This window comes from Pseudorasbora parva, chromosome 8 (genome assembly GCF_024679245.1).
Source record: "Pseudorasbora parva isolate DD20220531a chromosome 8, ASM2467924v1, whole genome shotgun sequence".
NCBI classification, from domain to species: domain Eukaryota; kingdom Metazoa; phylum Chordata; class Actinopteri; order Cypriniformes; family Gobionidae; genus Pseudorasbora; species Pseudorasbora parva.
The window spans coordinates 27,874,493-27,901,144 of record NC_090179.1 but is presented as its reverse complement, the minus strand read 5'-3'; the positions used below and the strand labels follow the sequence as shown (position 1 = coordinate 27,901,144).

Below are 26,652 nucleotides of genomic sequence, written 5' to 3'. Positions count from 1 at the left end.
CCATTAAATTAAAAGAAATGAAGAACCCCATACATGTACCTGCCCATAAACCCTCCTCACGAAGAAATCAGGATAGAAGAGGTTAAAAGTGGACAAAAGAGGTGGATTGACACCAGGTGTAAACGAGAATGTGTCTCCTTCGTCTACTTGTGATCCGATCGGCCAAAACGAACCTTAATATCAGATGTAAACAGGGCTATAGATAGATTGATACCTCTCCATAAAATGACATTTTTTTAAATTGTATTTAATCTTATCTTATCTTTTGTTATGTCACAATTCGGAAAGAAAACACGATGTAAGCACAGATAAGTTGACAGAAGCCTTCTGTTGCTATAGTAACAAACCCACTTTAATGCATAACTGATTGAAAGATAAACAGTGCATTCTTATTTCAGCGTTGATATTTGAGCAGACAGTTTGGCTCGTACATTTAGTTTAACAGCAAGCCAAAGGGAAAGGTATGCATATGAATTTTATATACTTACATTATGTTCTTGCACCGAGCATGCGATAAATGTATGCTCTTAAATTAGCTGGGTTTTCTAAGTTATTTTAACTTAGAAGGTAATTTAAGGTAATTGCAATGGTATGACCCATTTCAGTAGCAGCAAAAAGTCAATAGCTCTAGCAATGTACAAATAAGAACATATATTCATGAAGATTCATTATATTCCCTGTAAATTACACCTTGAATATTTCTGCCCATTGTCGCCTGTGTGATTGTCAGCCTCTGCTTTTCCGCTACAGATTGAAGCTGCCTCATGAGTGTATGCCACGCTGCGTCTTTCCTTTCAGCTAATAAAAGAAAAATACTGCAATTTCCTAGTATTATTTTTTTGATTGGTTGGGGAATTCTACACCCTTTCATCAAACTTCTCAACACAGAGCCAGCCTCGGATTAACACTATTTGTGCCTACATTCTGATTGGGCGGGCAAGGCAGACGTTCCCCATGCCTAGAACCGGCCCTGAATAAATGCAGTGTTGGTGAGCTTAAGAGACTTCTTTAAAAAAACATGAAAAAAATCTTACTCACCCCAAACTTATGATTTATGTCAAACACAACATCAAATATCTATTTTTTTTAAAGGAAACAATATTATCTTTTATCAATATCATACAAGCAAAAAACCAAACATTTAAACATTTCAGTAGTCAAATTAAAAATCTACATTTCATAAGACGATTAATATGACATCATTCATTATATGACATGCCTTTAATAACTAGCTCTTTATTTCCATCCTGTCAGGCATCCTGTTTAATTTCTTGAGAATGTGCAAATAAACAAGTTGATAAATAAATCTTGTTTATGAATATCTAGTCTACCCTTTAATATAGTTCCTTTTATTACAACACAGGCATTTTAATTTTTCAAAAGTTACATAGTTCAAAAGGGACTGCATAACAGAAATGACCCTCCTAGCAAACATCAAACACTTCACACCAGCCAAAACATCCACAAATACCTCAGAGTATTAAAGTTGAATTGTATTTTCAAGTGCTGTGGTCTGCTGGTTTAGCCTCCACATTTCTAGGCCCGACAGCATCACAAAAGGCCTCCTACCCACTGGAAAACATCCGAACATGCCCTGAATAAGGTATTACTGCTGCACACCTTGACAACAATCAAAGCTGTCTATTATTTCCCTTTTTTATTATCACTGTAATTTCCAATGAATGCAATTTACATTAAAATGCTTATTTATGTTCTCAAAACTGGGATCTCAATTCAAACAACCATGCAATATCATTCCTAAATGACAACGGTTCAGCTATGTCTATTAAACCTTTGACAAAATCACACCGGAACATTCAAAATCTGTTTGCGCTGCCGCTGACCAGGCAGACAGCTTTCCAAACATTCTTTTCAACCATTGTTATTTACATCAAAAGAAGTCATTTACAGGTCTCTCCAGAGAAGCTTAATTGTGTTTAAGTCAGGGCTCTGGCCAGACCATTCAACAACAGTCACGGAGTTGTTGTGAAGCCATTTCTTCGTTATTTTAGCTTTGTGCTTAGGGTCATTGTCTTGTTGGAAGCCGAACCTTCAGCCCAGTCTGAGGTCTTGAGCACTCTGGAGAAGGTTTTCGACCAGGATATCCTTGTACTTGGCCGCATTCATCTTTTCCTCGATTGCAACCAGTCGCCCTGTCCCTCCAGCTGAAAAACGATGCTGCCACCACCATGGTTCACTGTCGGGACTGTATTGGACAGGTGATGCAGTGCCTGGTTTTCTCCACACATACCATTTAGAATAAAAGGCCAAAAAGTTTTATATTGGTCTCATCAGACCAGAGAAACTTATTTCTCAGCATCTTGGAGTCCTTCAGGTGTTTTATTTTAGCAAACTCCATGCAGGCTTTCATGTGTCTTGTACTGAGGAGAGGCTTCTGTCGGGCCACTCTGCAATAAAGCCCTGACTGGTGGAGGGCTGCAGTGATAGTTGACTTTCTACAACTTTCTCCCATCTCCAGACTGCATCTCTGGAGTTCAGCCATAGTGATCTTTGGGTTCTTCTTTACCTCTCTCACTAAGGCTCTTCTCCTCCGATAGCTCAGTTTGCCCCGGACGGCCAGCTCTAGGAAGGGTTCTGGTCATTCCAAACATCTTCCATTTAAGGATTATGGAGGCCACTGTGAATTTTTTGTAACCGTGGCCAGATCTAAGCTTTGCCACAATTCTGTCTCTTCAGGCAGTTCCTTTGACCTCATGATTCTCATTTGCTCTGACATGCACTGTGAGCTGTAAGGTCTTATATAGACAGGTGTGTGGCTTTCCTAATCAAGCCCAATCAGTTTAATCGAACACAGCTGGACTCAAATGAAGATGTAGAACCATCTCAAGGATAATCAGATTGGACAGCACTTGAGTTAAATATATGAGCATCACAGCAAAGGGTCTGAATACTTAGGTTATATTATATAACATATTTAGGTAATAATTATGTTATATTTCAGTATTTTTTTAAAGTTTTCTTTTTTTTCAAAAAGTCAACAATTCTGTGTTTTCTGTCAATATGGGGTGCTGTGTGTGCATTAATGAGAACATAATTTTAGCAAATGGCTACAATATAATAGAGTGAAAAATTTAAGGTGGTCTGAATACTTTCCATAACCACATATCTGAGGAAGATGTAGGATCGCAAAATGTTTGTCCAATCATTGTCCTCGTCACTGAGCACCGTAACCGAAATAGCAGCCACCTTTTAAAGTTCCTCCTGAACCAGTTTATGCTGCGTTCACACCATAACTACAGTAATTTGGGAGAGATGGAAACCTGTAATGTTATTTAATTATGAATTTATGCGTTTCAATGGCAACACTATCAATGCCAAAAATAATATGCAGCAGTCAGGTGAAACAGGTCAGTGCTCTTCAAGTTGTTTACATTCATTATTATTCTAATGTTATGTGCTTTGAGACATGAGGTAGTTTAGCAACGTCTCTTCTGACGCTTTTGTTTACTCCCTGCTGTATGTGTTCATGTGTTTTGAAAGAGGCGTGGCTTTGGAGATGCTCTGAAGAGAGGGTAGGATCTTATGCTTTTAAAAGCTAGTTGGCTATTGCTAGCCTCTACAAAAACTGCCTAGCCTACCTTTAATATTCTATTAGAAACTCTAGTAAATTGCATTTCATTTTGTTCAGAATCGTGGGAGAATCGTGATTTCGACAATTTATGATTCTCATCATAAATTTTTGTTATTCTCAATTTATCCAGAATCATGCAGCTGTATCATTATAATCAACAAAGCTGTCTAGACACAGTCAACACTTTGTTGATTATAATGGGTGCATTCTAGTTTTATTGCACTGTTCACTTCCAGTGTATATTGGGTCGTAAACAATGTATGAAAATGTACTGAATGTAGAAAATCTAAAACAATTACTAATTATTGATGATGATTACAACTTTGCCTGTCTAGCTTTCATTTCATTACATATGTCCATGTGTCATTACAAACTGAAGCTAAAACCTCACCCATTAGGACATTCTGCTGGTAGTGTAGATTTTTACTTCTTGTCATTGGCACACAATAGACGTTGTGCAGCTCTACCAGGCATCATAAAGGCCCCCTTCTGTCTGGTCTGGTAATTCAACGTTGGACATTGATGACTGCTGGCAGACTGGAGCTTCATTCCTTATCTTATCTTCCTTGGGACGTCATATACATCATCAGTGCAGCATTAATCAACACTCACGTTAGGCTTTGAAATGTCTTCCTCTACTTGGATCCTCATGTTTCTGCCAAGATGACACCAATCCGCAGTAGTCACAGAGCAAGCGACTGACATTAATGGAGGAAATGAGAGGAGGAGAGATAGAGGTGTAACATTCCTCTGGTCATGGTTATGCTTCGATTACATATGCGGTGTCACTCACGTGATATGAGAGCGGCACGACTGATGGGGGCCGGTTTCACTCATTCCCTTTTTAACAGCCTCCTACTCCTTCCTCTACGACCCCCTGATTCTCTCTCAGACCTTTCTGTCCCTCGTTCACCCACAGCTTCATTTTAGGGGGGCCGTCGTGACACTCTCCAGTACCCAAAGGCAGAGTGCAGGCAGTGGAGGAGTACAATGCAGGGCTTCTTCAAAATAAAGAGTCTGTATAGGCACGTTCCATGTTCATACAGCGTTCAAACTATTACCTTTCAAACAAGTCAAAAAAGGGCCATACCAGAATTCCTGATTCCCCACAGTTCCAATACAAATAAAAGCTAATAATTCAATTTTACAGACATTTATGGAATCTTTATAGAATCATGCCTACTATTTCACACACAAAAAATAAATTCTCCTTTATACGATTCTCATGAGTTTATGAGTTTTATACTCATAATACTGTATTAATTAAATTAAAAGATTTTCTTCTTTCATCTGTGCAACACCAAAGATGATATAATTTTTTTCTATCTAATTAAAAGTCATTACCGTGCCATACTAATACTTAGTTTGACCCCCTTTCACCTTCAGAACGGCCTTAGTTCTACGTGGCATTGATTCAACAAGGTGCTGAAAGCATTCTTATAATTGTTAATTCTTTATAGATAGTGTGCCAAGAAAACATCCCCACACCATTACACCACCAGCCTGCACAGTGGTAACAAGGATAACATAATGGATCCATGTTCTCATTCTGTTTACGCCAAATTCTGACTCTACCATCTTAATGTCTTCAGCAAAAATTGAGACTCATCAGACCAGACAACATTTTTCCAGTTTTCAACTGTCAAGCCTCTTCAAGCCTCTTTTTCCTATTTGTAGTTGAAATGAGTGGTACCCGGTGGGGTCTTCTGCAGTTGTAGCCCATTCACCTCAAGCTTGTGCGTGTATTGGCTTCAAAAATGCTTTGCTGCATACTACGGTTGTAACAAGTGGTTATTTCAGTCAAAGTTGCTCTTCTATCAGCTTGAATCAGTCGGTCCATTCTCTTCTGAACTCTAGCATTAACAAGGCATTTTGGCCCACAGGACTGCCGCATACTGGACGTTTTTCCCTTTTCACATCATTCTTTGTAAACCCTAGAAAAGGCTGTGAGTGTATATATACACACACATAGTTCATTTATTAAATTTAAACAATATTACACTGTTAATATAAACATATACACATACACACATTATATATATATATATATATATAGAGCCTCTAACATTAGCACTGGGAGAAATGTAAAACATGGAGTGGATCACAGTGTACTGTGGAGCTTACAGAGACTTCCACCATCAGCTCTGTTATGCGTTGGTTGATTGTTTGTATTATTCTATATTTTTGCTTGTTATTAATTTTGTGTTATTTTTTCCCTTTTCCATTGTTGCACTGAGATTCTTCGGAACGAAAAGTGCATTATAAATAAAATCTATATATTAATTAATCATATATATATATGATTAAGGGCAGGGACTTTAACGCGTTAATTAAGATGAATTAATTACAGGACTTTAACGCGTTAATCAATTTCGCAAAAAAATAAATAACACTTTTAACCACACTTATTTTTGCACCGCAGAACGTTTTTCAATGAGTGATTTTCGACGGACCGATTATACTGGAACACCAACTAGCGCTCACGAGTCACGACAACAACAAACCATAGTGAACATGAAAGAAGAAGATGATGAGACCGCTTTGCTTGGCCCCGTGGATGGGAAATTTTGTTATAAAAAACGGAAGGATGAAAGCGTCGACAAGAGCATGGTTGTGTGCAAGCTATACAACAAGGAATTTGCGTATCACCGCAGCACATCGAGCCTCAAATATCACAAATATGCTTTTGCTAAACTTAATGGCAAACATTGCACTGGTCAGCTGGACTGAAATAAATAAACAATATTTTGTTGATTAAGCTTATGTATTCAGTCATTATTCAATGGTATACTAAAAATCCATGTGAAGTCATTTTTCTCATTGTTCTAAGGTCAAATATTTATATGCAATTAAAATGCGATTAATTAATTACAAAGCCTCTAATTATTTTTTTTAATCGAGTACCGGCCCTAATATATATATACGCAAAAAATACGTCGACGCAAAATATGCACATCGATTCGTCAGACTCAAAATAAAGATGGTGGCGCCGGAGAGTAGTAGCAACCATAGATATACATAATAAAGTATATTATGTAATTAAGTATATTATTTATTATGTATATCTATGGTAGCAACACGAGTGGCTCCTCAGACTTTCAGAAGTGCAAGGCTTGCGGGTTGGTGCGCGGCGCGCACGGAGCACAGGTGCGCATGCACGTGTTTTGTTGTAACTGCTACATAAACAAATTTCTGCACACAGGAAGACAGATGTTTAAATTAAGTTACGGTACCGAGATCTAGTTATGGTGTCCCGCCTTTGTTTTACTGTCTATTAAAGTCTGCCGCGTTTAAGTTACGGTGTAGCCTGTGTACTGTCATACATGTTTTCATAATGCAGAATATTCACTCAGTGCGCTGTCAGGCAGTTTGGGGCTGCCCGACTGTGTGTACTCGAATGCCGTGACAGCGTGCGGTCACGCATACAATCAGTAGTAACAGTTCGCAATTATATCCATATATCCTACCTTTTCTTGTACACCCGATAAAATCCATGGCAATGAACGTCATCGGAGATGTTTAATCCACAAGCATTCTGAGAATTATTCCTACTTGTCGTTCACATCAATCTAAAAGTTGTCCTTTTAGGCTATAGGCGATTTTCATTCAAAGATGTAAAAGTAATTAAGCTATGTAGCCTATTGTATCATTTTTTTTACTAGATAAAAACATTAAAAACATATTGCAATAAATAATTACTCTGTTTAGCCTATGAATGGGCAATCCGATCCAGTAGTGCTGTCATTAGAGCGTGATAGCCAAACTTAACCCTTGATTAACCAGCGGCACTGTTTGCTATTTATCTTATTCCAATCCCATGCATTTTTACATGATTTGCTATTTGTTCTATTTTTTATATCTTTGCATTATATATGCAAATGTTTACTCATAAGAAATAATCTCATCTTGTTCATATAATTCAGTGTCACCTATCAACCTGTAAGTTTTGCTGCACAGCAATGAAGGTACTCTTTACAAGACGTATTGTGTCCTTAATAATGGCATCAGAATGCAACCAAAGCACATGATGGTAATAAGAAGATGGCTATAATTAATTGTAAATCATCCAAAATAATTGCCATGATCATTAGATTTTATACAGGTGTTACTATATTGATTTTGTAAATGGTGATCAGCAACCAAATATTGATAATATGGAAGTTACTGCCTTTTGCCTTGGCATGACTCCACATTTTTAGCAGACAATACAAAGGCAGAGTGCAGTAACTTCAAAATAGGGTGTGTGTGTGTGTGTGTGTGTGTGTGCACTTTATGATTTTATTGAATGCATTGTTCTTGTATAGTCTTTTACTTTGGAATTTTAAGAGCATTAAATATATATTGCAATGTTAAGGAATTAGTTTTTTTCATTCAGATTAAGTTCAACATGTATAAATTGCTATTAGGCAATTAATGGGGAGATAATCGATAATCAAATCGAATCGTAATCGAATCGGACAGGAAAAATTCATCGTTAGATTAATCGATACATCGAAAAAATAATCGCTAGATTAATCGTTTAAAAAATAATCGTTTATCCCAGCCCTAACACACACACATACATACACAAGCCACCATTTTAAAATACTCTGAAATTTCCAGGTTCTTACATCGCACTGGCCTGTGAAACATCAACAAAAATGACTTCCAACATCTATATACAGTATATATACTGAAATAGAAGGCCAGAACAAAACTCCTTTGTTCCACAGAACTTCAATAATCTCAAAGCCCACCACAGCAATAAGACACATGCCACAGGGGAGCTACTCACTAACAAAACCTGTGACCCCGTCTGACATATTCGGCAGTGATATTTCTACTGGCTCTCGCCTTGTCCTCAGGGTATGCTGAAACTCAGATTAATGTGCACCTTATGGAGGAGCTTCTTCATGGGATGCACATTAGCTGATGTTTAATTGTGTGAAATGGAGAGCGTGACTCTGCATGTAGATGGGGAAGCGACTCACGCGTCCACGTCTGCCAGGAGCTCCAGCTTGCCGGGGAAGATCTCAGACAGGAGCACACGTGTGAACGAACGGCCCAAAGATTCCAAACGACACTCTAAGTGCTAGAGAGAGAGAGGGGGGGGGGGTTGAGAACGAAGAAAGGAAGAAAGAAAGAAAGAAAGAGAGGAGTTGAATACTGATTGTTACACTTATTTACATAAAAACAACAATTTCATGCACAGAGCTCAAGGTCAGCGAACAGCCCACATCAAACATTGAAGGAGGAAAGAGAACAGAACATCATTACAACCAAGAATTCCCAAATTTACTGAAGAACAAGAAAACCACTTCCTATCGCCTAATGAGAAATCTTCACAGGGCCGCTGATGCTGAACGTGTGTAAACAGCTTGTGTAAACCCTTTATGTTCTTCAAAGCTTTAGTAACCACCATTACTTCTGTGCATAAATGGCCAGTTTAGCTCAAATTTTTCCATTAATATTGTGGAGCCTTGTTGCATTGATTTATTTGTGACTCACATAAGGTTAATGTTTAAAAACACTACTAAACTTTTAATACTATGAATTATAAAGTTGTGACGGCTTAATTCACTTGTAGAGTTGGGTTTTTCCAATGGGTTTTTAATGTTTTATCTTGCATTTATTTAGAAAACAATTGTAATATAATTTAATCAGTTATCAGTCATAACAAGAAAATAACTATCAATATATTATCAGCATCAGGCAGAATTCTAAAACAAATGCATCTCGAAATAGAGTGCATTATGAGTGTTTTCTGACTTATTACAAAATAAAATGTGTGATATTTCATAGACAGTAGGACACGTTGCAGTGATTTATCACTCAACATTTTCCCTAGCCCATATCATCTGATCATGATCCAGCTCAATTTTAGCCTGAGCCTGCTGCTGTCCTGTTTAAAAGATATCTTATCTGACTCAGTTCTAAAAATTATATTTAGATGATTCACTGTCTTGCAGTTTGTCATGCAAAGACATTTTCTGATGCGAGTTCAATTCCAACTTTGTCACAGCTTAACCAAAGACAAAACGGACCACTGAATGTAAAATTGTAAAGAAAGCCAATCAAAATTCTCTCCAACATGATGATATTTTTTTTGTTTGTTGGATAATATAGTATGAAATATGAGCATTAATTTAGACATATTAAATATCAACAGATAATAATTTTAACCGTTGCTCTCAGTAGAGTGGGCAGCGTTGGGATATTTGCTAACGGTATAATTGCTGCTCAAACTTTGTTTTACCCCTAAACATAGAATGAAAAAGAACTCTGCCATGACTATAATAGCCTTCGGCCTAAAGTGTGGAAAAAATTGGAAAAACAGAATGACATTTATTCCGTGTTAAAGGATAACTTCAGTGATTTAGCATTAAGCTTTTTATTTAAACTGGGTCATTAAAGGGTAACTAAACCCCCTGTTCACAGCCTAACTCCGCCCTCTGGCAATATTTGAAAAATGCTGCAAAAGTGGGCAGAGCCCAGCGGAGACAGAGGGGACGAGACGAGGGCGGTGCTGAGCGGGGGGCGTGCACCTGAGACCCGTAGTGACAACTTGTTTGACAGTTGTCAGACTCGCTAGGGTTTAGTTACCCTTTAATGTAGTAGAAATGGGAAATTAGTTATGAATTTGGTGCCTTCTAGACTAAGAAAAGAGAGAAAATGTATTTTCGGCTCATGTGGATAAAAGACAACAACTCCCAGAATGCATTTGCTTCACTGCCCTAAGAGGCTACTCCCAAAGACACTGCTGGATTACTGGATAACTTTCCCACCCGTTCATTTTCATAAAAGCAGTTAAGTTAGAGAACAGATACTACAATTAAAAACTGAACATGTCTGTTCAATATAATGTGAGTGAGCCAAATGAGAGTCATGGCACAAACGCAGCAGGAGTCAGATTACATTCATCATGAGAGCTGAGGAAAGCCATATGTTAAATCGCTGAAGTAACCCTTTGATAGTTTACACATTTGCAGATCACTTGTGGTATCATTTTACCCTCATAGGAAATATGAAAAAGTTGTTACATTGTGTAAATTACTGACAAGTATAAAAAGGGCTGTTGTTAAAACTTACTGCACAACCAGTGATGCTAGTGGCACAGAAATGATACACTTCACGTATAATTTAAGAACAAAAAAAGACATAGGAGGTCCCTACTACAATATGAAACAAGTTTAAGTGTGTATAAACTTATTCTAATGCACCTTTTATTTGTTCATTTATCAGTGATAGGCAGCCGGAATGTGAATAATACCACAATTCTTGCTCACTTCTGGATAAAGTGATGCATTACCTGACTCTCCCCACACACTTTGAAGTGTGAAACCCAGTGGACCACAAATATTACCAGCAAAAACCTCCAGACATCAGTGAGGAGGTATTCAGGTGAATAGGACAGCTTCAAAGCACAACCATTAAAAAGAGTGTGAGGGTATTGAGGGTCGGAGTAGTGGAAGTAGGCCCTGCTCATCTCCTCCAAACGAATTGTATGAAATTAGCTGGCTTAGTTATAATTGTTCTTCACTGTTAATCCAATATATGTTATATGAAAAATACAGCAGAACATGCAGGGATGTGTTATATAGATCCAGAGACATTTCTTAGATAAATGCACTAGATATAGGGTAAACGTACCTATTAAGCTCACCAAAATCTACATCGAGACATTTTAGTGCACAGGGTATTGGTTTGAGTATAAGTAATGTTAAATAAAATATTAATCTCTCACACAATAATATTTCATTTTATTTTAAATGACAAATTATGGTGTAAGATCACTTTCAAAAAGATGTATGCACAACTTTAAGCATTCGTATTTTTAAACATTGGTGCATAAATTAATGTAGGCATGCAAAATTACGTTTTCAAACACGCTTTAACACGCTTTCATACATGATGACGCTTACACATCATCAAAGACAATAAAATTACATTTGTGTTTTATGTGAGTGTTGCTCTAGAAGCGATGACTGTAAACCTTCACGAGTACAACTCGTGCCTAGCAGCCTCAGGTCTGTTGTTAATAGCCATCGTTCACCTTTGACGCATGTGCGTTAGATGGAATCGAGGTTCGATTACCTGCCCTGGGACGGCAGTGACGTCGTTTCACCTTTTTTTATCCTTGTACCCACAAACTTGAATTTGTGTTCGTAGTGAAGAATTTGTAGTCGTAGAAATCAGAGTTGTACTCGTGAAGGTTTACAGTCATCGCTTCTAGAGCAACACTCACATAAAACACAAAGGTAATTTTATCGACTTGCGTGTATGAAAACTTAATTTTGCCTGCCTAAGTTAATTTACGCACAAATGTTTAAAAATACGAATACGAATGCTTAAAGTTGTGCATACATCTTTTTGAAAGTGATCTTACACCATAACAAATGCGTTTAAAATAAGATGTATATCATTAAATGTAAAAAGTCTGGCTGTGCTTAATGGGTATACATGTTTGTACCCTTTAAGCACACTCCTGTTTCTATTAAGCTCACAACATGTTTGTTTGGAAAAATTCTTATTTATTTTAAACAACATTTTTAAAGAATCATTTTATAACTATTAACTTGAAGTGACAGCCATCAGTTAATATTTAAAGTCTGTTTATAAAACTATTTACATAGACGTTCAATGTGGATGAGCTTAAAGAGAGCACACTGAGATTATTATTATTATTTTTTTTTTTAATTAACAAATATTTTAATTAACAAATTTAAAAGGACAATTTTGCTAAATACATAATCTAGGTCATGTATTAAGTTCATACATATTTGAATATGAACAGCTATTATAGAAAATATATGAAATTATACTTTTTCTTATTGATTTTCATTAGTGCACCCTTTAAGCTCACCTTAAAATAATATGAAACCTTTAAAAATTATAGAAGTGTAAAATCACAGAACATCAATAAACTGTAAATTTATAATATAATGGATTTAAAAGTATAAGCCAGTAAAGCCTGTGAAGTAATATATTAGTGTACTGTAGCGCACAATCGTATACAGCTAGTAAGCAAACTCTGTTCTGTAGCCCCTGCTAAAACTATATTCTGGATCTAACTTGATTTATTTCCCACATCCTAGTTCCCGGATATAATATGCAAAAGTCTAAATAATATCATCTTAATTTTGCAGCAAAGTGTTATACTTATCGAAAACAAAAGCTTAAACATCTAAAAAAAAAAAAAAAAAAAAAAAAAAAAAGCACATTTAAGGGACTTCTCTTTTGGTGAAAGCTTTCAAAATGGCCACATATGGGATATGGGGATATGGGATAGCCATGTCTCAGTGTGCAATAGTCTGATTAGCTGATTGAAATTGCAGGAGGTATATAGTACAAACACATCATTTAGTTGAGAAATCAAGAAGGATGATACATTATTTTTTTCTTTTTATAACCTTAGCACAAAGTTAGTAGTGTGCTTAATGGGTACTTGAGCTTAATAGGTACGTTTACCTTAATACTCTTTACTTCTTTTTTCCCACCAGAAAATGATTCTTAATAATCCTTTAGGTGAGTGTGCGCGCGTGTATATATATATACACACACACACACACACACACACACACACACACACACACACACACACACACACACACACACACACATAATGTTACAGTTAAAAAAATATGTGGTTTGAGCATTTAGTTTCTAAATGTATCTTATTCTGGTTTATTTGTATAACACATCATTATACTGTCAAGATATGTGAGGATTTCCCCTCCCCAGTATCCTCCCCAAAATTATAAGCTGTCAACTAAGCACAATTATATGGTTACCTACGTTTAATTATTTCAAGTTAGCATTGTTTAAGCAGCATATTGTCAGACCTGTCAGAACAGACCTGCGACTCATTCTAGGTTGCGACCCACAAATTGAGATTCACTTATCTAAAAGGCACTCTGGCAGGAATAAGGCATGAGCGTCAGGGATGGAAAAAATATTTGACGAGAGCTACAGAGATCACCACCTGAATCTCCATCCACTATCTCTTTGTCTATGTGCTAAATTCATCTCACTCATCTTCTCTGTGCATACCAATTAAAACGGATGTGATGAGAAACGGAGAAAAAGCTGCTAAAACAAAGCCAAATCCAGATACATACAAATGAACAGATGAAAAGAGGCAGAGAACAAAGAGGAGAAGAAGAGGAAGAAGAGAGGGAGACGACCTGCCCTCCCAAAACAATCGATTAATGCCCCTGGTGAACTCTCCTCTCGGCCAAATGCCGCAGGGTGTGTGTGTGCGTGCGTTTCTTTCAGCCCAGATGCAAGACTGAATTGAGCAAGGAAGGTAGACAACTTTACACTAACAGAAAACATATTGTATCACAAAGGGTAGCAGACATCTTACCTCCAAAATTTTGGGGTTGCCCTGGCGGCCAAGGGTGCCTAAGATGAGGCCCCATCTCTTGGCCGAGCGAGCTCTCTCTATGGCCTGCAGTCTCGTGGCCCGCATTGCCTCATGGTCATAATACTCTCGAGAAAACACTTTACTGTATGGGTCATACCTGCAGATATGGAGGCCAACACATTATTTACAAACAATAAAAGGTCAAAAAAAAAGAGAAAAGAAGAAAATTCCCTAAATTCTGAAATGTTTTGAAGATTGTTGCAAAACCTTCCAACATGACTCCTATGCATGGCTTGGATCCTTCAATCAATGTAAGTCTATGGGACTTAATTCCCATTTTATTGTCCACCAGTTGATTAACTTGTAATAAACAATAAACAAACAAAATAAATACAATATTAAGATAACTGTATTAAAGGCTGTATGTAAAAAGCTGAAGTCAATTTAGCTTTAACATTAAGCAATTTGATTCAACATCAAATAACAATTATATTATTATTATATTATATTATTAATGCTGTCAATCAATTACATTTTTTAAAAGTTCATATTTTTACATTGTAATACAATTACAGTTAATCTCCAAATTAATGTATAAACAACTTAAAGGGATAGTTCACCCAAAAATGAAAATGTGATGTTTATCTGCTTTCCCCCAGGGCATCCAATATTGTAGGAGTGTTTGTTTCTTCAGTAGAACACAAATGAAGATTTTTAAATACAACCATTGCTCGTATAATGCATGCCAAAGACACTAGAAGAGTAAAAAACACATAGACATATGAATCCATATTAAACCCTGTGGCTCGTGATTATACATTGATGTCTTAACATAAATACTGTTCGGTTTCTCACAAAAAAACGATCGTTTTGTGTTTTTTTTTTTTTTAACCTCATAGTAGGCGAATCTCATCTAGTATTCCCAATGACATTAAGTCCACCAAAAAAAGGTCAAAACCTGGTGCGATCATAGATGTGTAGATGTGTACATAGATAGCCTCATTCGACCGATCCGCGCATGCACTAATGAGGAATCTCTCTCTCTCTCTCTCTCTCTCTCTCTCTCTCTCTCTCTCTATATATATATATATAGATATGATCGCACAGGGGTTTGACCTTCTAAGTAGTGGCGTTGGGAATACTAGATGAGATTCACCTGCTATGAGGTAAAAAAATAACAAATACTGCTCAGTTTCTCGCAGAAACTGATCGTTTCGTGTTTTAAGACATCAATGAATCATCACAAGCCGTAAGGTTTAATATGGATTCATATGCATGTGTTTTTTACTCTCATAGTAGCTCTCATAGAAAAAACCCATTGACATGCATTATACGAGCAACTGTTGGATTTTAACATCTTAATTTGTGTTCTAATAAAGAAACAAACACGACTACATATTGGATGCCCTAAGGGCAAGCAGACAAACACCAAATTTTCATTTTTGTGTGAAGTATCCATTTAAAGACAAAGAAAACTAGTTGTAATGGCATATTTTTATGGATGAAGGCCAGTATCACTAATCCTGATACCTCTATGAAGCATTAATGATAGACATTCAACATTACAGTACAACTGAAAGTTTATAATTAAATTTAAGTGGACTTAAACCAATCTTCACATAAACCTATTATAATAAATGTCAAATTTACCTGTGGCCTTCAAAACAAGTTATTCAGCATCTTATTTCTTAACTATATAAATTAAACATTAAATATGGATTAATCCTTATTAAAGCTACACATACCTTTACCTTTGCTCTTTGATTAACATTTATGACAGACATCACAGCAACTTTGTTTATTAGGTTGCTGTCACTAAGACCTGCCGCTTCCGAACATGACACGGATGAACATGAAAGCTTAGTTAATTTAATATGTTATTTAACTCATTTAAGACTGCTCCTATAAGAATGATCAACAAAACAGACATTTTGGCATAACTGCGTGTTATTGTTTGCTCAAGCGTGAAAGAACTCGATACTGGTGCACTGTCAGAAGATTCATAAACAGCTTGTTCTCTTTTGTCTTCTTGTGCTTAAATGGTTTAAAAGCATTTGCATGAATAAGAGCATGATCATATAATGTAATGCTAGCCAAAAAATGATAGAAACACTGATGCTGCATTCATTTAGTTAAATATTTAACACGTTAAACTGAAAAAAATATCTTGCATGTGTTAACACTCATTTTGATAGCACCTTATAATAAATAAATAACTGAAAATGTACAAGAGGAGGGAGCAACCAAAGAGTATCAAAAAGTCTGAATTTGAATGATTTGGATATTAAGGTTAATAAAAATTAAAATAAATAAAAAAGTTAGTTAATAACTGAACCCTAAAGTGTTACAGATATTTATTCTTTGCTGGATCTGTACATCAAAGCTTAAAGACTATGAGCTGCAGTAATGATGCTTGCTTTAGCGCAAAAAAAATAAATAAAAAATGAGTAAAAAAATAAAGGAGTGTAAAATTGCACATTGGCTTACCTGTAGGCAGGTATCTCTGGGTTGGCAATCATGATGGATTCCAAATGAAACCTACCATCCCCAAGATAGCTATAAACAGAAACACAACTCTATCAGAGAGAAAGTCTGAGTGGGAAGAAAGAATAAAACTCTGCTAACTCCATTCTTCCTCTGGGATTTGTGTAAGAAAATATAAAGGCCAATGGGTCCCGGACATGAGGACTCACAAACTAGAGCAGTACCCTTCTAACATTCAGCAAGCAATCAGGGCAAGACCTACTCACTTCAAAGTCCTGGCAACATTAACCAGTCAGACAGCGAGTCATAGACACGGAGGCTGATGAGCTACAATCCATATACTCTACAAATAAACCTGCATCACGCATTAGGTCATGATGCAGACAGCACGCAAACTGAACTCAACACAGTAATTATCCTCAGATGTGCCGACAGGAGAAGTCCTGCCACAGGTAATGGGAGTATAGATTAACCTGGCAAACCTGATGGAACGCCCTGGGGAACGCAGCCACAATTAGAAAGGCTAATTAAGACACGTTTATGAAACACTATGGAACATACTGTGGGTGGGATCCCCCTGGGCCCACTGGAGCAAAGGCTAAACCTGCCATACTTCACTCTCGCACACACACAGTGACAGAAAAACACACTTAGCGTTCATTCACCTTGTCCCTCAAACAAAAAACAAAACAAAAACAAAATGTTTGGCTGTCATGCTGTCTTGTACCTGCTATGAAACCTGGATTCAGACAGAAAGTGATGCATGATATATTAGAAGTTATCGGTTGATATTGATTTAGTCTTTATTTACTTATTGGTTGAGATGGTATATCTACAAGTTTTATCAATTAGGTTGTATTTGCAATAATCTAATGAATATCCATTCTGAATGGTTTGAGGAGCACAACGACAAGTTTGAGGTGTTGACTTGGCATATTTCAATCCAAACGAGCATCTGTGGAGTGTGCTGAACAAATAAGTCCAATCCATGATGGTCCCACCTTGCAACAGGACTTAAAGGATCTGCTGATAACATATTGGTGCATGGCATACCTGCAGGAGTCTAGTGGATTCCATGCATCGATGGGTCAGGGCTGATTTGGCGGCAGGTTCCGAATATTGTGTGCCACCTATTATAATATGTCATATCACAGTGAAATACACTCCTGAACAAAATCTTAAGACCAGGGGATTCATTGCAAGTTTTACACATTTCGCACTTGTGGATCATAACCGGGTTGTAAGCGCTGCTTCAAAATGCCAAAAGAAGTAACAGGAGCAAGAGACAAAAAATAGAGAGTAGGCAATTTATTGAAAACTGCATTTAAACTCAAACAGGGCGTTCATCAGCTGATCAAAAGTTTAAGACCTTAGCCATAAAAAAGTAAAATCTGCACAAAAATATGGCTTTCATGTCATTGTCCATCAAGCAGTCATACTGTCAAGATCTCCTGATGGCAAAGGCAAAAAGGCTTCCTCTCTTTGAACGTGGCAGGATTGTTGAGCTGCACAAGCAAGGCCTTTCGCAACGCGCCATCGCTGCTGAGGTTGGACGCAGTAAGACAGTCATTTTACATTTCTTAAAATCCTGAGAGTTATGGGACAAAAAAGTCAAGTGGTAGACCCAAAAAGATTTCACCTGCACTGAACCGCAGGATCCGACGGGTCGTCCGTGAAGACACAGGTCGATCCTCAACCCAAATTAAGGCCCTTACTGATGCTGACTGCAGCCCAATAGCCAATAGCCCAATAAGACGTCATCTGCTAGAGAAGGGCTTCAAGAACAAAAAACGTCTTCAAAGGCCACGTCTCCTCCCACGACACAAACTTTATAATTCATATTTAAAATATCCGTTTAGAATTTGCAAGGGAGCACCAAACATGAGACATTAAAAATTGGAAAAAAAAAATTTTTTCTCTGACGAGAAATGTTTTAACCTGGATGGTCCTGATGGCTTCTAATGTTACTGGCATGACCACCTGAGATGTTTTCTACGCGGCACAGTGGAGGAGGCTCCATCATGATCTGGGGTGCTTTTTCCTTCAATGGGAAAATGGAGCTTCAGGTTGTGCAGGGGCGTCAAACGGCCCTTTGTGAAGCCATCTTCACCATATGGAGCAACGTTCCCACCAGCCTCCTGGAAACAGTCGCATCAAGCATGCCGAAACGAGTTTTTGAAGTGATCAACAAGAACGGTGGGGCTACTCACTACTGAGTCCTTTTTTGACACGTTTAGTACTGTTGTGCGTTTCTTTTGGGCTATGGTCTTTAACTTTTGACCAGCTGATGAACGGCCTGTTTCAGTTTAAATGCAGTTTTCAATAAATTGCCTACTCTCTATTTTTTACTCTCCTGTTTCTTCTTTTGGCATTTTGAATCAGCACTTACAACCTGGTTATGATCCACAAGTGCAAAATGTGTAAAACTTGCAATGAATCCCCTAGTCTTAAGATTTTGTTCAGGAGTGTATAGAGGTGTTGGTCAAATAATTAGAATATCATCAAAGTTGATTTATTTCACTAATTCCATTCAAAAAGTGAAACGTGCATATTATATTCTTTCATTACACATAAACTGATATAATTTCAAATGTTTGTTTCTTTTAATTTTGATGATTAGAAATGACAACTAAGGGAAATCCCAAATTCAGTATCTCAGAAAATTAGAATATCGTGAAAAGGTTCAATATTGAAGACACCTGGTGCCACACTCTAATAAGCTAATTAACTCAAAGGCCTTTAAATGGTCTCTCAGTCCAGTTCTGTAGGCTACGCAATCATGGGGAAGACTGCTGACTTGAAAGTTGTCCAAAAGATGACCATTGACACCTTGCACAAGGAGGGAAAGACACAAAGGGTCATTGCAAAAGAGGCTGGCTGTTCACAGAGCTGTGTCCAAGCACATTTATAGAGAGGCAAAGGAAAGGAAAAGATGTGGTAGAAAAAAAAGTGTACAAGCAATAGGGATAACCACACCTTGGAGAGGATTGTGAAACAAAACCCATTCAAAAATGTAGGGGAGATTCACAAAGAGTGGACTGCAACTGGAGTCAGTGCTTCAAGAACCACTACGCAGAAACAGCAAGACATGGGTTTCAGCTGTCACATTCCTTGTCTCAAGCCATTCTTGAACAACAGACAGCATCAGGAGCGTCTTCGTCTGGGCTATAGACAAAAAGGGACTGCTGCTGAGTGGTCCAAAGTTATGTCCTCTGATGAAAGTAAATTTTGCATTTCCTTTGGAAATCAGGGTCCCTGAGTCTGGAGGAAGACAGGAGAGGCACACAATCCACGTTGCTTGAGGTCCAGTGTAAAGTCTCCGCATTCAGTGATGGTTTGGGGTGCTACGTCATCTGCTGGTGTTGGTCCACTGTGTTTTCTGAGGTCCAAGGTCAACACAGCCGTATACCAGGACGTTTTAGAGCACTTCATGCTTCCTGCTGCTGACCAACTTTATGGAGATGCAGATTTCATTTTCCAACAGGACTTGGCACCTGCACACAGTGCCAAAGCAACCAGTAACTGTTTTAAGGACCATGGTATCCCTGTTCTTAATTGGCCAGCAAACTCGCCTGACCTTAACCCCATAGAAAATCTATAGGGGGAGGTGAAGAGGAAGATGCGATATGCCAGACCCAACAATGCAGAAGAACTGAAGGCCACTATCAGAGCAACCTGGGCTCTCATAACACCTGAGCGTGCCACAGACTGATCGACTCCATACCATGCCGCATTGCTGCAGTAATTCAGGCAAAAGGAGCCCAAACTAAGTATTTAGTGCTGTACATGCTATAGTTTTCATGTTCATACTTTTCAGTTCCTAAAAAACTTTCTGATGCCTTTATATGTCCATACTTTGCCACCTGCAAAGGCAGAATCTTTTAGCTGTCGGACACTGTCATTCACCAAAAAATTCCCCTCTACATATTTTTATTTTTCCTTTATATGTTGTTGTAATTAAACACCAGTTTTCACGGATTACAACACTCTCTTTCAAGTGCCTCTATTACAAATATTGCATTTATATCAGAGGCATTAAACTCTAAGAGGTTCCCAGATTCAGCTTTTAGTGGTATAACTTAAACGGCCACAAATTGATGCATTTCATGGAGATGGCACTATTGAGAATACAAGATTAAAAATGGCCCAATTTGCAGTTCTAAAAATGGCTGTTCACAGCACCAACCCATTCACCCACAGTTTAGTTCATTATGTCTTTAGCAATGAGACGGAATTGCCTTGTTTCAAAAGAAATCCCAAGCGGAAACCAGAGGTCTGCGTTAAGACCAGGGCTGGTCCTAATAGCATTTTTTTATTCAGTAGTAATCAACACTGAATATTCAAAGCTTCAGAGGGAGGGGGCATATTCTGGACATATTCTTCTTTCTAATAAAGGCAGGAATCTCAAGAAGCAGCGCACCTCACGTGGGCAGGGCTTATATGCTCTGAGAACGGACACTGCATGGACAACAGAAACAAAAATACATATTTTGTATTAAAACATATACATAAGTAAAAATATTTACTTATTAAAACATAAGTAAAAACATATTTTGTCGTAACTTATTGATCATAACATTTTAAAATATACAGGTCCTTCTCAAGAAATGTGCATATTGTGATTGTGAGTTTATTATTTTCCATAATGTAATGATAAAAATTAAACTTTCATATATTTTAGATTCATTGCACACCAACTGAAATATTTCAAGTCTTTTATTGTTTTAATACTGATGATTTTGGCATACAGCTCATGATAACCCAAAAAACGCTGCACAACGAGAAGAGGTGACCGGACCCTGAGGAAGATTGTGGAGAAGGACCGATTCCAGACCTTGGGGGACCTGCGGAAGCAGTGGACTGAGTCTGGAGTAGAAACATCCAGAGCCACCGTGCACAGGCGTGTGCAGGAAATGGGCTACAGGTGCCGCATTCCCCAGGTCAAGCCACTTTGGGCTACAGAGAAGCAGCACTGGACTGTTGCTCAGTCGTCCAAAGTACTTTTTTCGGATGAAAGCAAATTTTGCATGTCATTCGGAAATCAAGGTGCCAGAGTCTGGAGGAAGACTGGGGAGAAGGAAATGCCAAAATGCCTAAAGTCCAGTGTCAAGTACCCACAGTCAGTGATGGTCTGGGGTGCCATGTCAGCTGCTGGTGTTGGTCCACTGTGTTTTATCAAAGGATGGGCATTTTTGTCCATTTTTCATTTCGATCATTGACATGTCTCAAAAAAACGAGTAATCGATTAACAGTGGGCGGGGCTTGTGCGGGGGGCGGGGCGTCTCTGTCAAGGAGATATGAAACTATTTTAAGACTGTTACAAAAATGTATGCTGACAAAAACATAAGATGTCTATGCAAATATGAACATATGACTATAAAAAAATAACTATTAGATAATGATGCATAAATGTCTTTGAAAAAGAAACTAAATAACCGTCTCAAATAACCCAGTCAAAGATCGGGCATTGTATTTGTGCTGAAACTGTGAATACACCACCCTGCAGAGCTTTGCTAGAGAATTAATTAACTCAGTCAAACGCATCCTATATGAGATTAATCAGATATATGCCTATTACATCTGCCCAAAAGGACGCAAATGCGCACGTGAATTTGGCCGTGCTACTGCAGGCTTGAAAACGAAACTCATTTTGAACGCGCTCTTCCCTTAACAACAACGCTACAGCATCACTGCGCATTTTCAAATCCATGAGAAACAACTTTAAAACAGATCTACTGTTAAAAAATGAGTAACACTGCTGCATCATATCATCAATGATTTTGAAAAAGAAATAGCCTACCTAAAAATAATATGACCGTCTTAAATAACCCAGAGTCGATAATGTCGGGCTGTTCGCATTTGAGCTGAAGCTGAAGAGAATGAACACCAGCCGAAATAACGGCAGCGCTTCGCTAGCTGGTTATTAAACTCAACCAAACGTTGTCCTATATGAGATTATTTAGATATAGACAACATATAATCAAGTATTAAGCAAGTAATCTTACAACTTGCAATCAGACCTCATACCGTCCAAAATGCCGCAATAACAAATCCAAGAAATATACAAATATATTTTTTAAAGTCAGGGCGATCATCGTTTTCATGATCTTATCGTCGCTGTCACGTTCGAGTACTCGACCACTGTTGCCCATCCCTAGTTTTATCAAGGGCAGGGTCAATGCAGCTATCAGGAGATTTTGGAGCACTTCATGCTTCCATCTGCTGAAAAGCTTTATGGAGATGAAGATTTAGTTTTTCAGCACGACCTGGCACCTGCTCACAGTGCCAAAACCACTGGTAAATGGTTTACTGACCATGGTATTACTGTGCTCAATTGGCCTGTCAACTCTCCTGACCTGAACCCCATAGAGAATCTGTGTGATATTGTGAAGAGAAAGTTGAGAGACGCAAGACCCAACACTCTGGATGAGCTTAAGGCCGCTATCGAAGCATCCTGGGCCTCCATAACACCTCAGCAGTGCCACAGGCTGATCGCCTCCATGCCACGCCGCATTGAAGCAGTCATTTCTGCAAAAGGATTCCCGACCAAGTATTGAGTGCATAACTGAACATAATTATTTGAAGGTTGACTTTTTTTGTATTAAAAACACTTTTCTTTTATTGGTCAGATGAAATATGCAAATTTTTTGAGATAGGAATTTTGGGTTTTCATGAGCTGTATGCCAAAATCATCAGTATTAAAACCATAAAAGACCTGAAATATTTCAGTTGGTGTGCAATGAATCTAAAATATATGAAAGTTTAATTTTTATCATTGCATTATGGAAAATAATGAACTTTATCACAATATGCTAATTTTTTGAGAAGGACCTCTAGGTACAGACAGGACTGGAAAACGGAAAAACACACATCGCCCACATTCATTTTGACTTTGGCATCATAAAAAAATAACTTTAGTTAGATAATATACACTAAAAAAATAAAAACTGAACATGTCTGCTTAATAGAGTGTGAGCCGAACAAGAGTCGCAGCACAAACTGGCAGCAGGAGTCATATTTCATTCATCATAAGAGTGAAACTGATGACATGATTTGGGAAGATTTGGTTTTAAAGCTAAATGTAAAAGCGCCTATTTAAGTTAGTTTGTCATTGTACTGTTTTGGTTGTGTTTTTAATTAAGAATAATTGGCTAATTAACCCACTATTCAACCAACCCGTCTGAATTGGCGCTAATTCTAAACTGAAAGTAAAAGGCGCATGACTGCACTTTCATTCGTTCACGGCCACACAGTGCAGGATATTATTCTATTTCCACAATGTCTAACCAACGCAGCTTAACCCAAACTACAAGCTGTCCATTCAAGGTCATGCAGCTGTGCGCTCTAGACAGGGAATAATCCAGTTGCCGGGAACATTTTAATATGGGGGAAAAAGAAGAAAATATATTTATTAAGTACAACAAGGTTGGGTTCCTTCAACTGTCCATCCTATTAAAAAGATAAAATATAATATAATAAGGCTATAAGATAATTGTAAAAAAGAGATATGATTTGACCTATCACTATATTGATAGTGTTAACATATTCAAACGTGAATGAGAACCGTTTCGAGGGGGATGTCAGGTGTGTGAAAACAAAAACAAATATTAAAATCCCAAAATTGAAAATCGAAATACCAACGGACAAATACCAACACACGAATATGACGCAAATATTTTAGAATATTTGGGTCCTAGTGAAGACCTGTGGCATTCATCAAATTTAATTTAATACAGAGCGCTTTATGGTCCACCCAACTCAACAGAGACTTTATAAAGGTGCCAATCAGCCACAGACCTGTGTAATTTTTCAGCACAAAGCTACAATCATCTTCTCCATGGGACTTTATTCAGAACCCCGACCACTATATTACTTCTTATGAGAAAGTCGGGGTCTGTAAGCTTAATAAGCTGTTAATTATATGGTGGCGATTCGGCTTTGCAATGTAACATCACATTACTACACCGTGGGTGTCAGAGAAAGTTTTTAATTTGTAGAGGGTGAGGGCAAAAAGTAAATGATCTATGAAAGGCTATTTGCATAATAGCCGTGTCATTTTTGGGGTCAGTGACAGGGCCACTCTTGTGTGTCTAAAGTTGACAGACGCCCTGATGAAGAGGTGATGGGTGAAAATTAAAGAAAACACACATCAATTCCCTTCCTTCCTCTCTTCAAAAACACACAATAACATTCATTAAATGCTCAGGCAAAAAACACACACACACACACACACACGCACATGCACACACACACACATACACGGTTTCCCTCTATCTCACAAGAGCAGAGCTTGCTGTTCATGGACGCTGTGTGATACAGAGAATAATAGATCACACACACATATATCTGCTACTTAATGTCTCGCCTCTGTGTTACAACAGCACTCGACACGCTCCTCATTAAGAACAGCATGAAACTGCATTTGTAACGCATTTAACTTACGCAATGTGACATTACATTGAGAAACAATATTTAGCAGATAAAAATGTAGGGAGGGTCTTGATGCTATCCATTAAGATTTGATTGTATTGTGAAATGTAAGATATAATATTATTGGTAAGTATTATTTTTCCTAATAATGAGGTCGTAAAAGTTGAAGTGAAGGTTATTTTAATGATATCATCCTGACATCATCTAGTGGCGAAACACCGCCTCTACAGAATAATAAGCATGTGTAATTCAGTAGCCCCGCCCACCGACTCATCGAATCACAATAGCCAGCAGCAATAAACATGCTGAAGAAGATAGCAGGATATTGTGGTAGAACACAGTTGCTGCATAAGTTTCCGTTGGATCCTAATATTAGGAATGCGTGATACTACATCTATTTTTAATGAAGTTCCAGCTCATGTGGGGAAGAATGTTTGTGTGTTTGCTTCTTTTCACTGCGGAATCGTTTGTAAACAAGTCTGAGGTGTTGGATTTGCAGACACAAGTTTGTGCCTTCTATATTTGATCCGACAGGAATGGTGCAACAAACTTATGTGAGTAAAACGTATTTTTTATATGTAATAGTAGTCCCGGGGCTGTTATTTTTCCAGATTGGCCACCAAAACGTACACCTGTCGGCAGAAGTAACATTTTCTTGATCTGGGAGTGCACGCACAAGTGTGTGTGTGTTTCGCGCGTATATCCACAGATCGTGTGGGCCATGTAATACAGAAATAATATTCCAATCAATCGGGGGTGGATGAGAAATAAATCATTGTGTTTGTTAGATAAAGACATTTACGAGCCCTGTGATCGAGAGAATCATTCCGGTTGGCGCTTTCAAATCAATCCCTCCCTCATGTGAACTGAGCTGAAAGGGGAGCTGAAGCTCATTAAATATGCAAATCTTATCCAATTCTAGCCGTGGGCATTTACTTCCAAGTCTCCAGTGCAGCACGCCCATCAAACCCTGCTTTCAGGAGAGAGCCTCAAAACCAGTGTAAAAAATAGCCTATTTATTATTAGTTATGATGTTTTTGAATGTAAAAACCACACAAATATCATTAGTTGACCTCAGACAACAGTATACATTTAAAAAAAAAAAGCCAGTTCATGGCACCTTTAAGTCCCACCAGGATAAATAAAACATGTACACACACACGGTCAAAATTAGTATTAATATCCTTGTAGGGACATTCCCCACAACATAGGGTATAGCATGACCAGACACGCACACACACACACACACACACGCCAGACACGCGCGCACACATGCACGCACACGCACGCACACATGTACACACACACACACGCACACAATGCTCATTATAACATTTTTTTGCTACACACACTCAAGACGGACTAGAGCAGAGTTTTTCCTTACATGACAGCATTGACATGCTTCTCCAGACGAGGTGAGGTGCACCCGAGGATCTCCCCAGGAGAGAGTGGCCGACACTGAGGTACCAACACCTCGTAATCTGGCTTCAGCTCTGCACTGGCTACCTGAGAAGAGAAAGAAAGGGGATGCTGTTATCCATCAACTACTCCACGTTTTGAAGTTTCCTTAAAAAAACAGTTCTGGGCTGAAAAAAAAGGCTCAGCATCAACCCCCTAATACCTAGGTATTGAACCAGGAACCATTAAATGCAAGAGGCCCGAAGGCAGGATAATATTTGCACCACATAAGGTTTTAATGAAAAGGGAAGTCTTATTTTTGGGTGCTTTTGGAACATTTTTTGGTGGGGAACAAACTGGACAGATTTTGGAACCTACGAAACTTAGTATTAACTTATTTTTT

The 26,652-nt window shown here is 38.0% G+C and overlaps 1 protein-coding gene across 1 annotated transcript in view; it reads right to left on the bottom strand.

The window, feature by feature from the left end:
- The window catches only part of dph1 (diphthamide biosynthesis 1), a 127,876-nt gene that overhangs the window by 19,407 nt on the left and 81,817 nt on the right, over nt 1-26,652 (bottom strand). Inside the window, exons 6-9 of the mRNA XM_067450604.1 lie at nt 26,236-26,357; nt 16,425-16,493; nt 13,938-14,094; nt 8,563-8,663 (exon numbers count right to left, since the gene is read on the bottom strand). Coding sequence (XP_067306705.1) covers nt 8,563-8,663; nt 13,938-14,094; nt 16,425-16,493; nt 26,236-26,357 — 449 coding nt within the window. The remainder of the gene's footprint in view (nt 1-8,562; nt 8,664-13,937; nt 14,095-16,424; nt 16,494-26,235; nt 26,358-26,652) is intronic.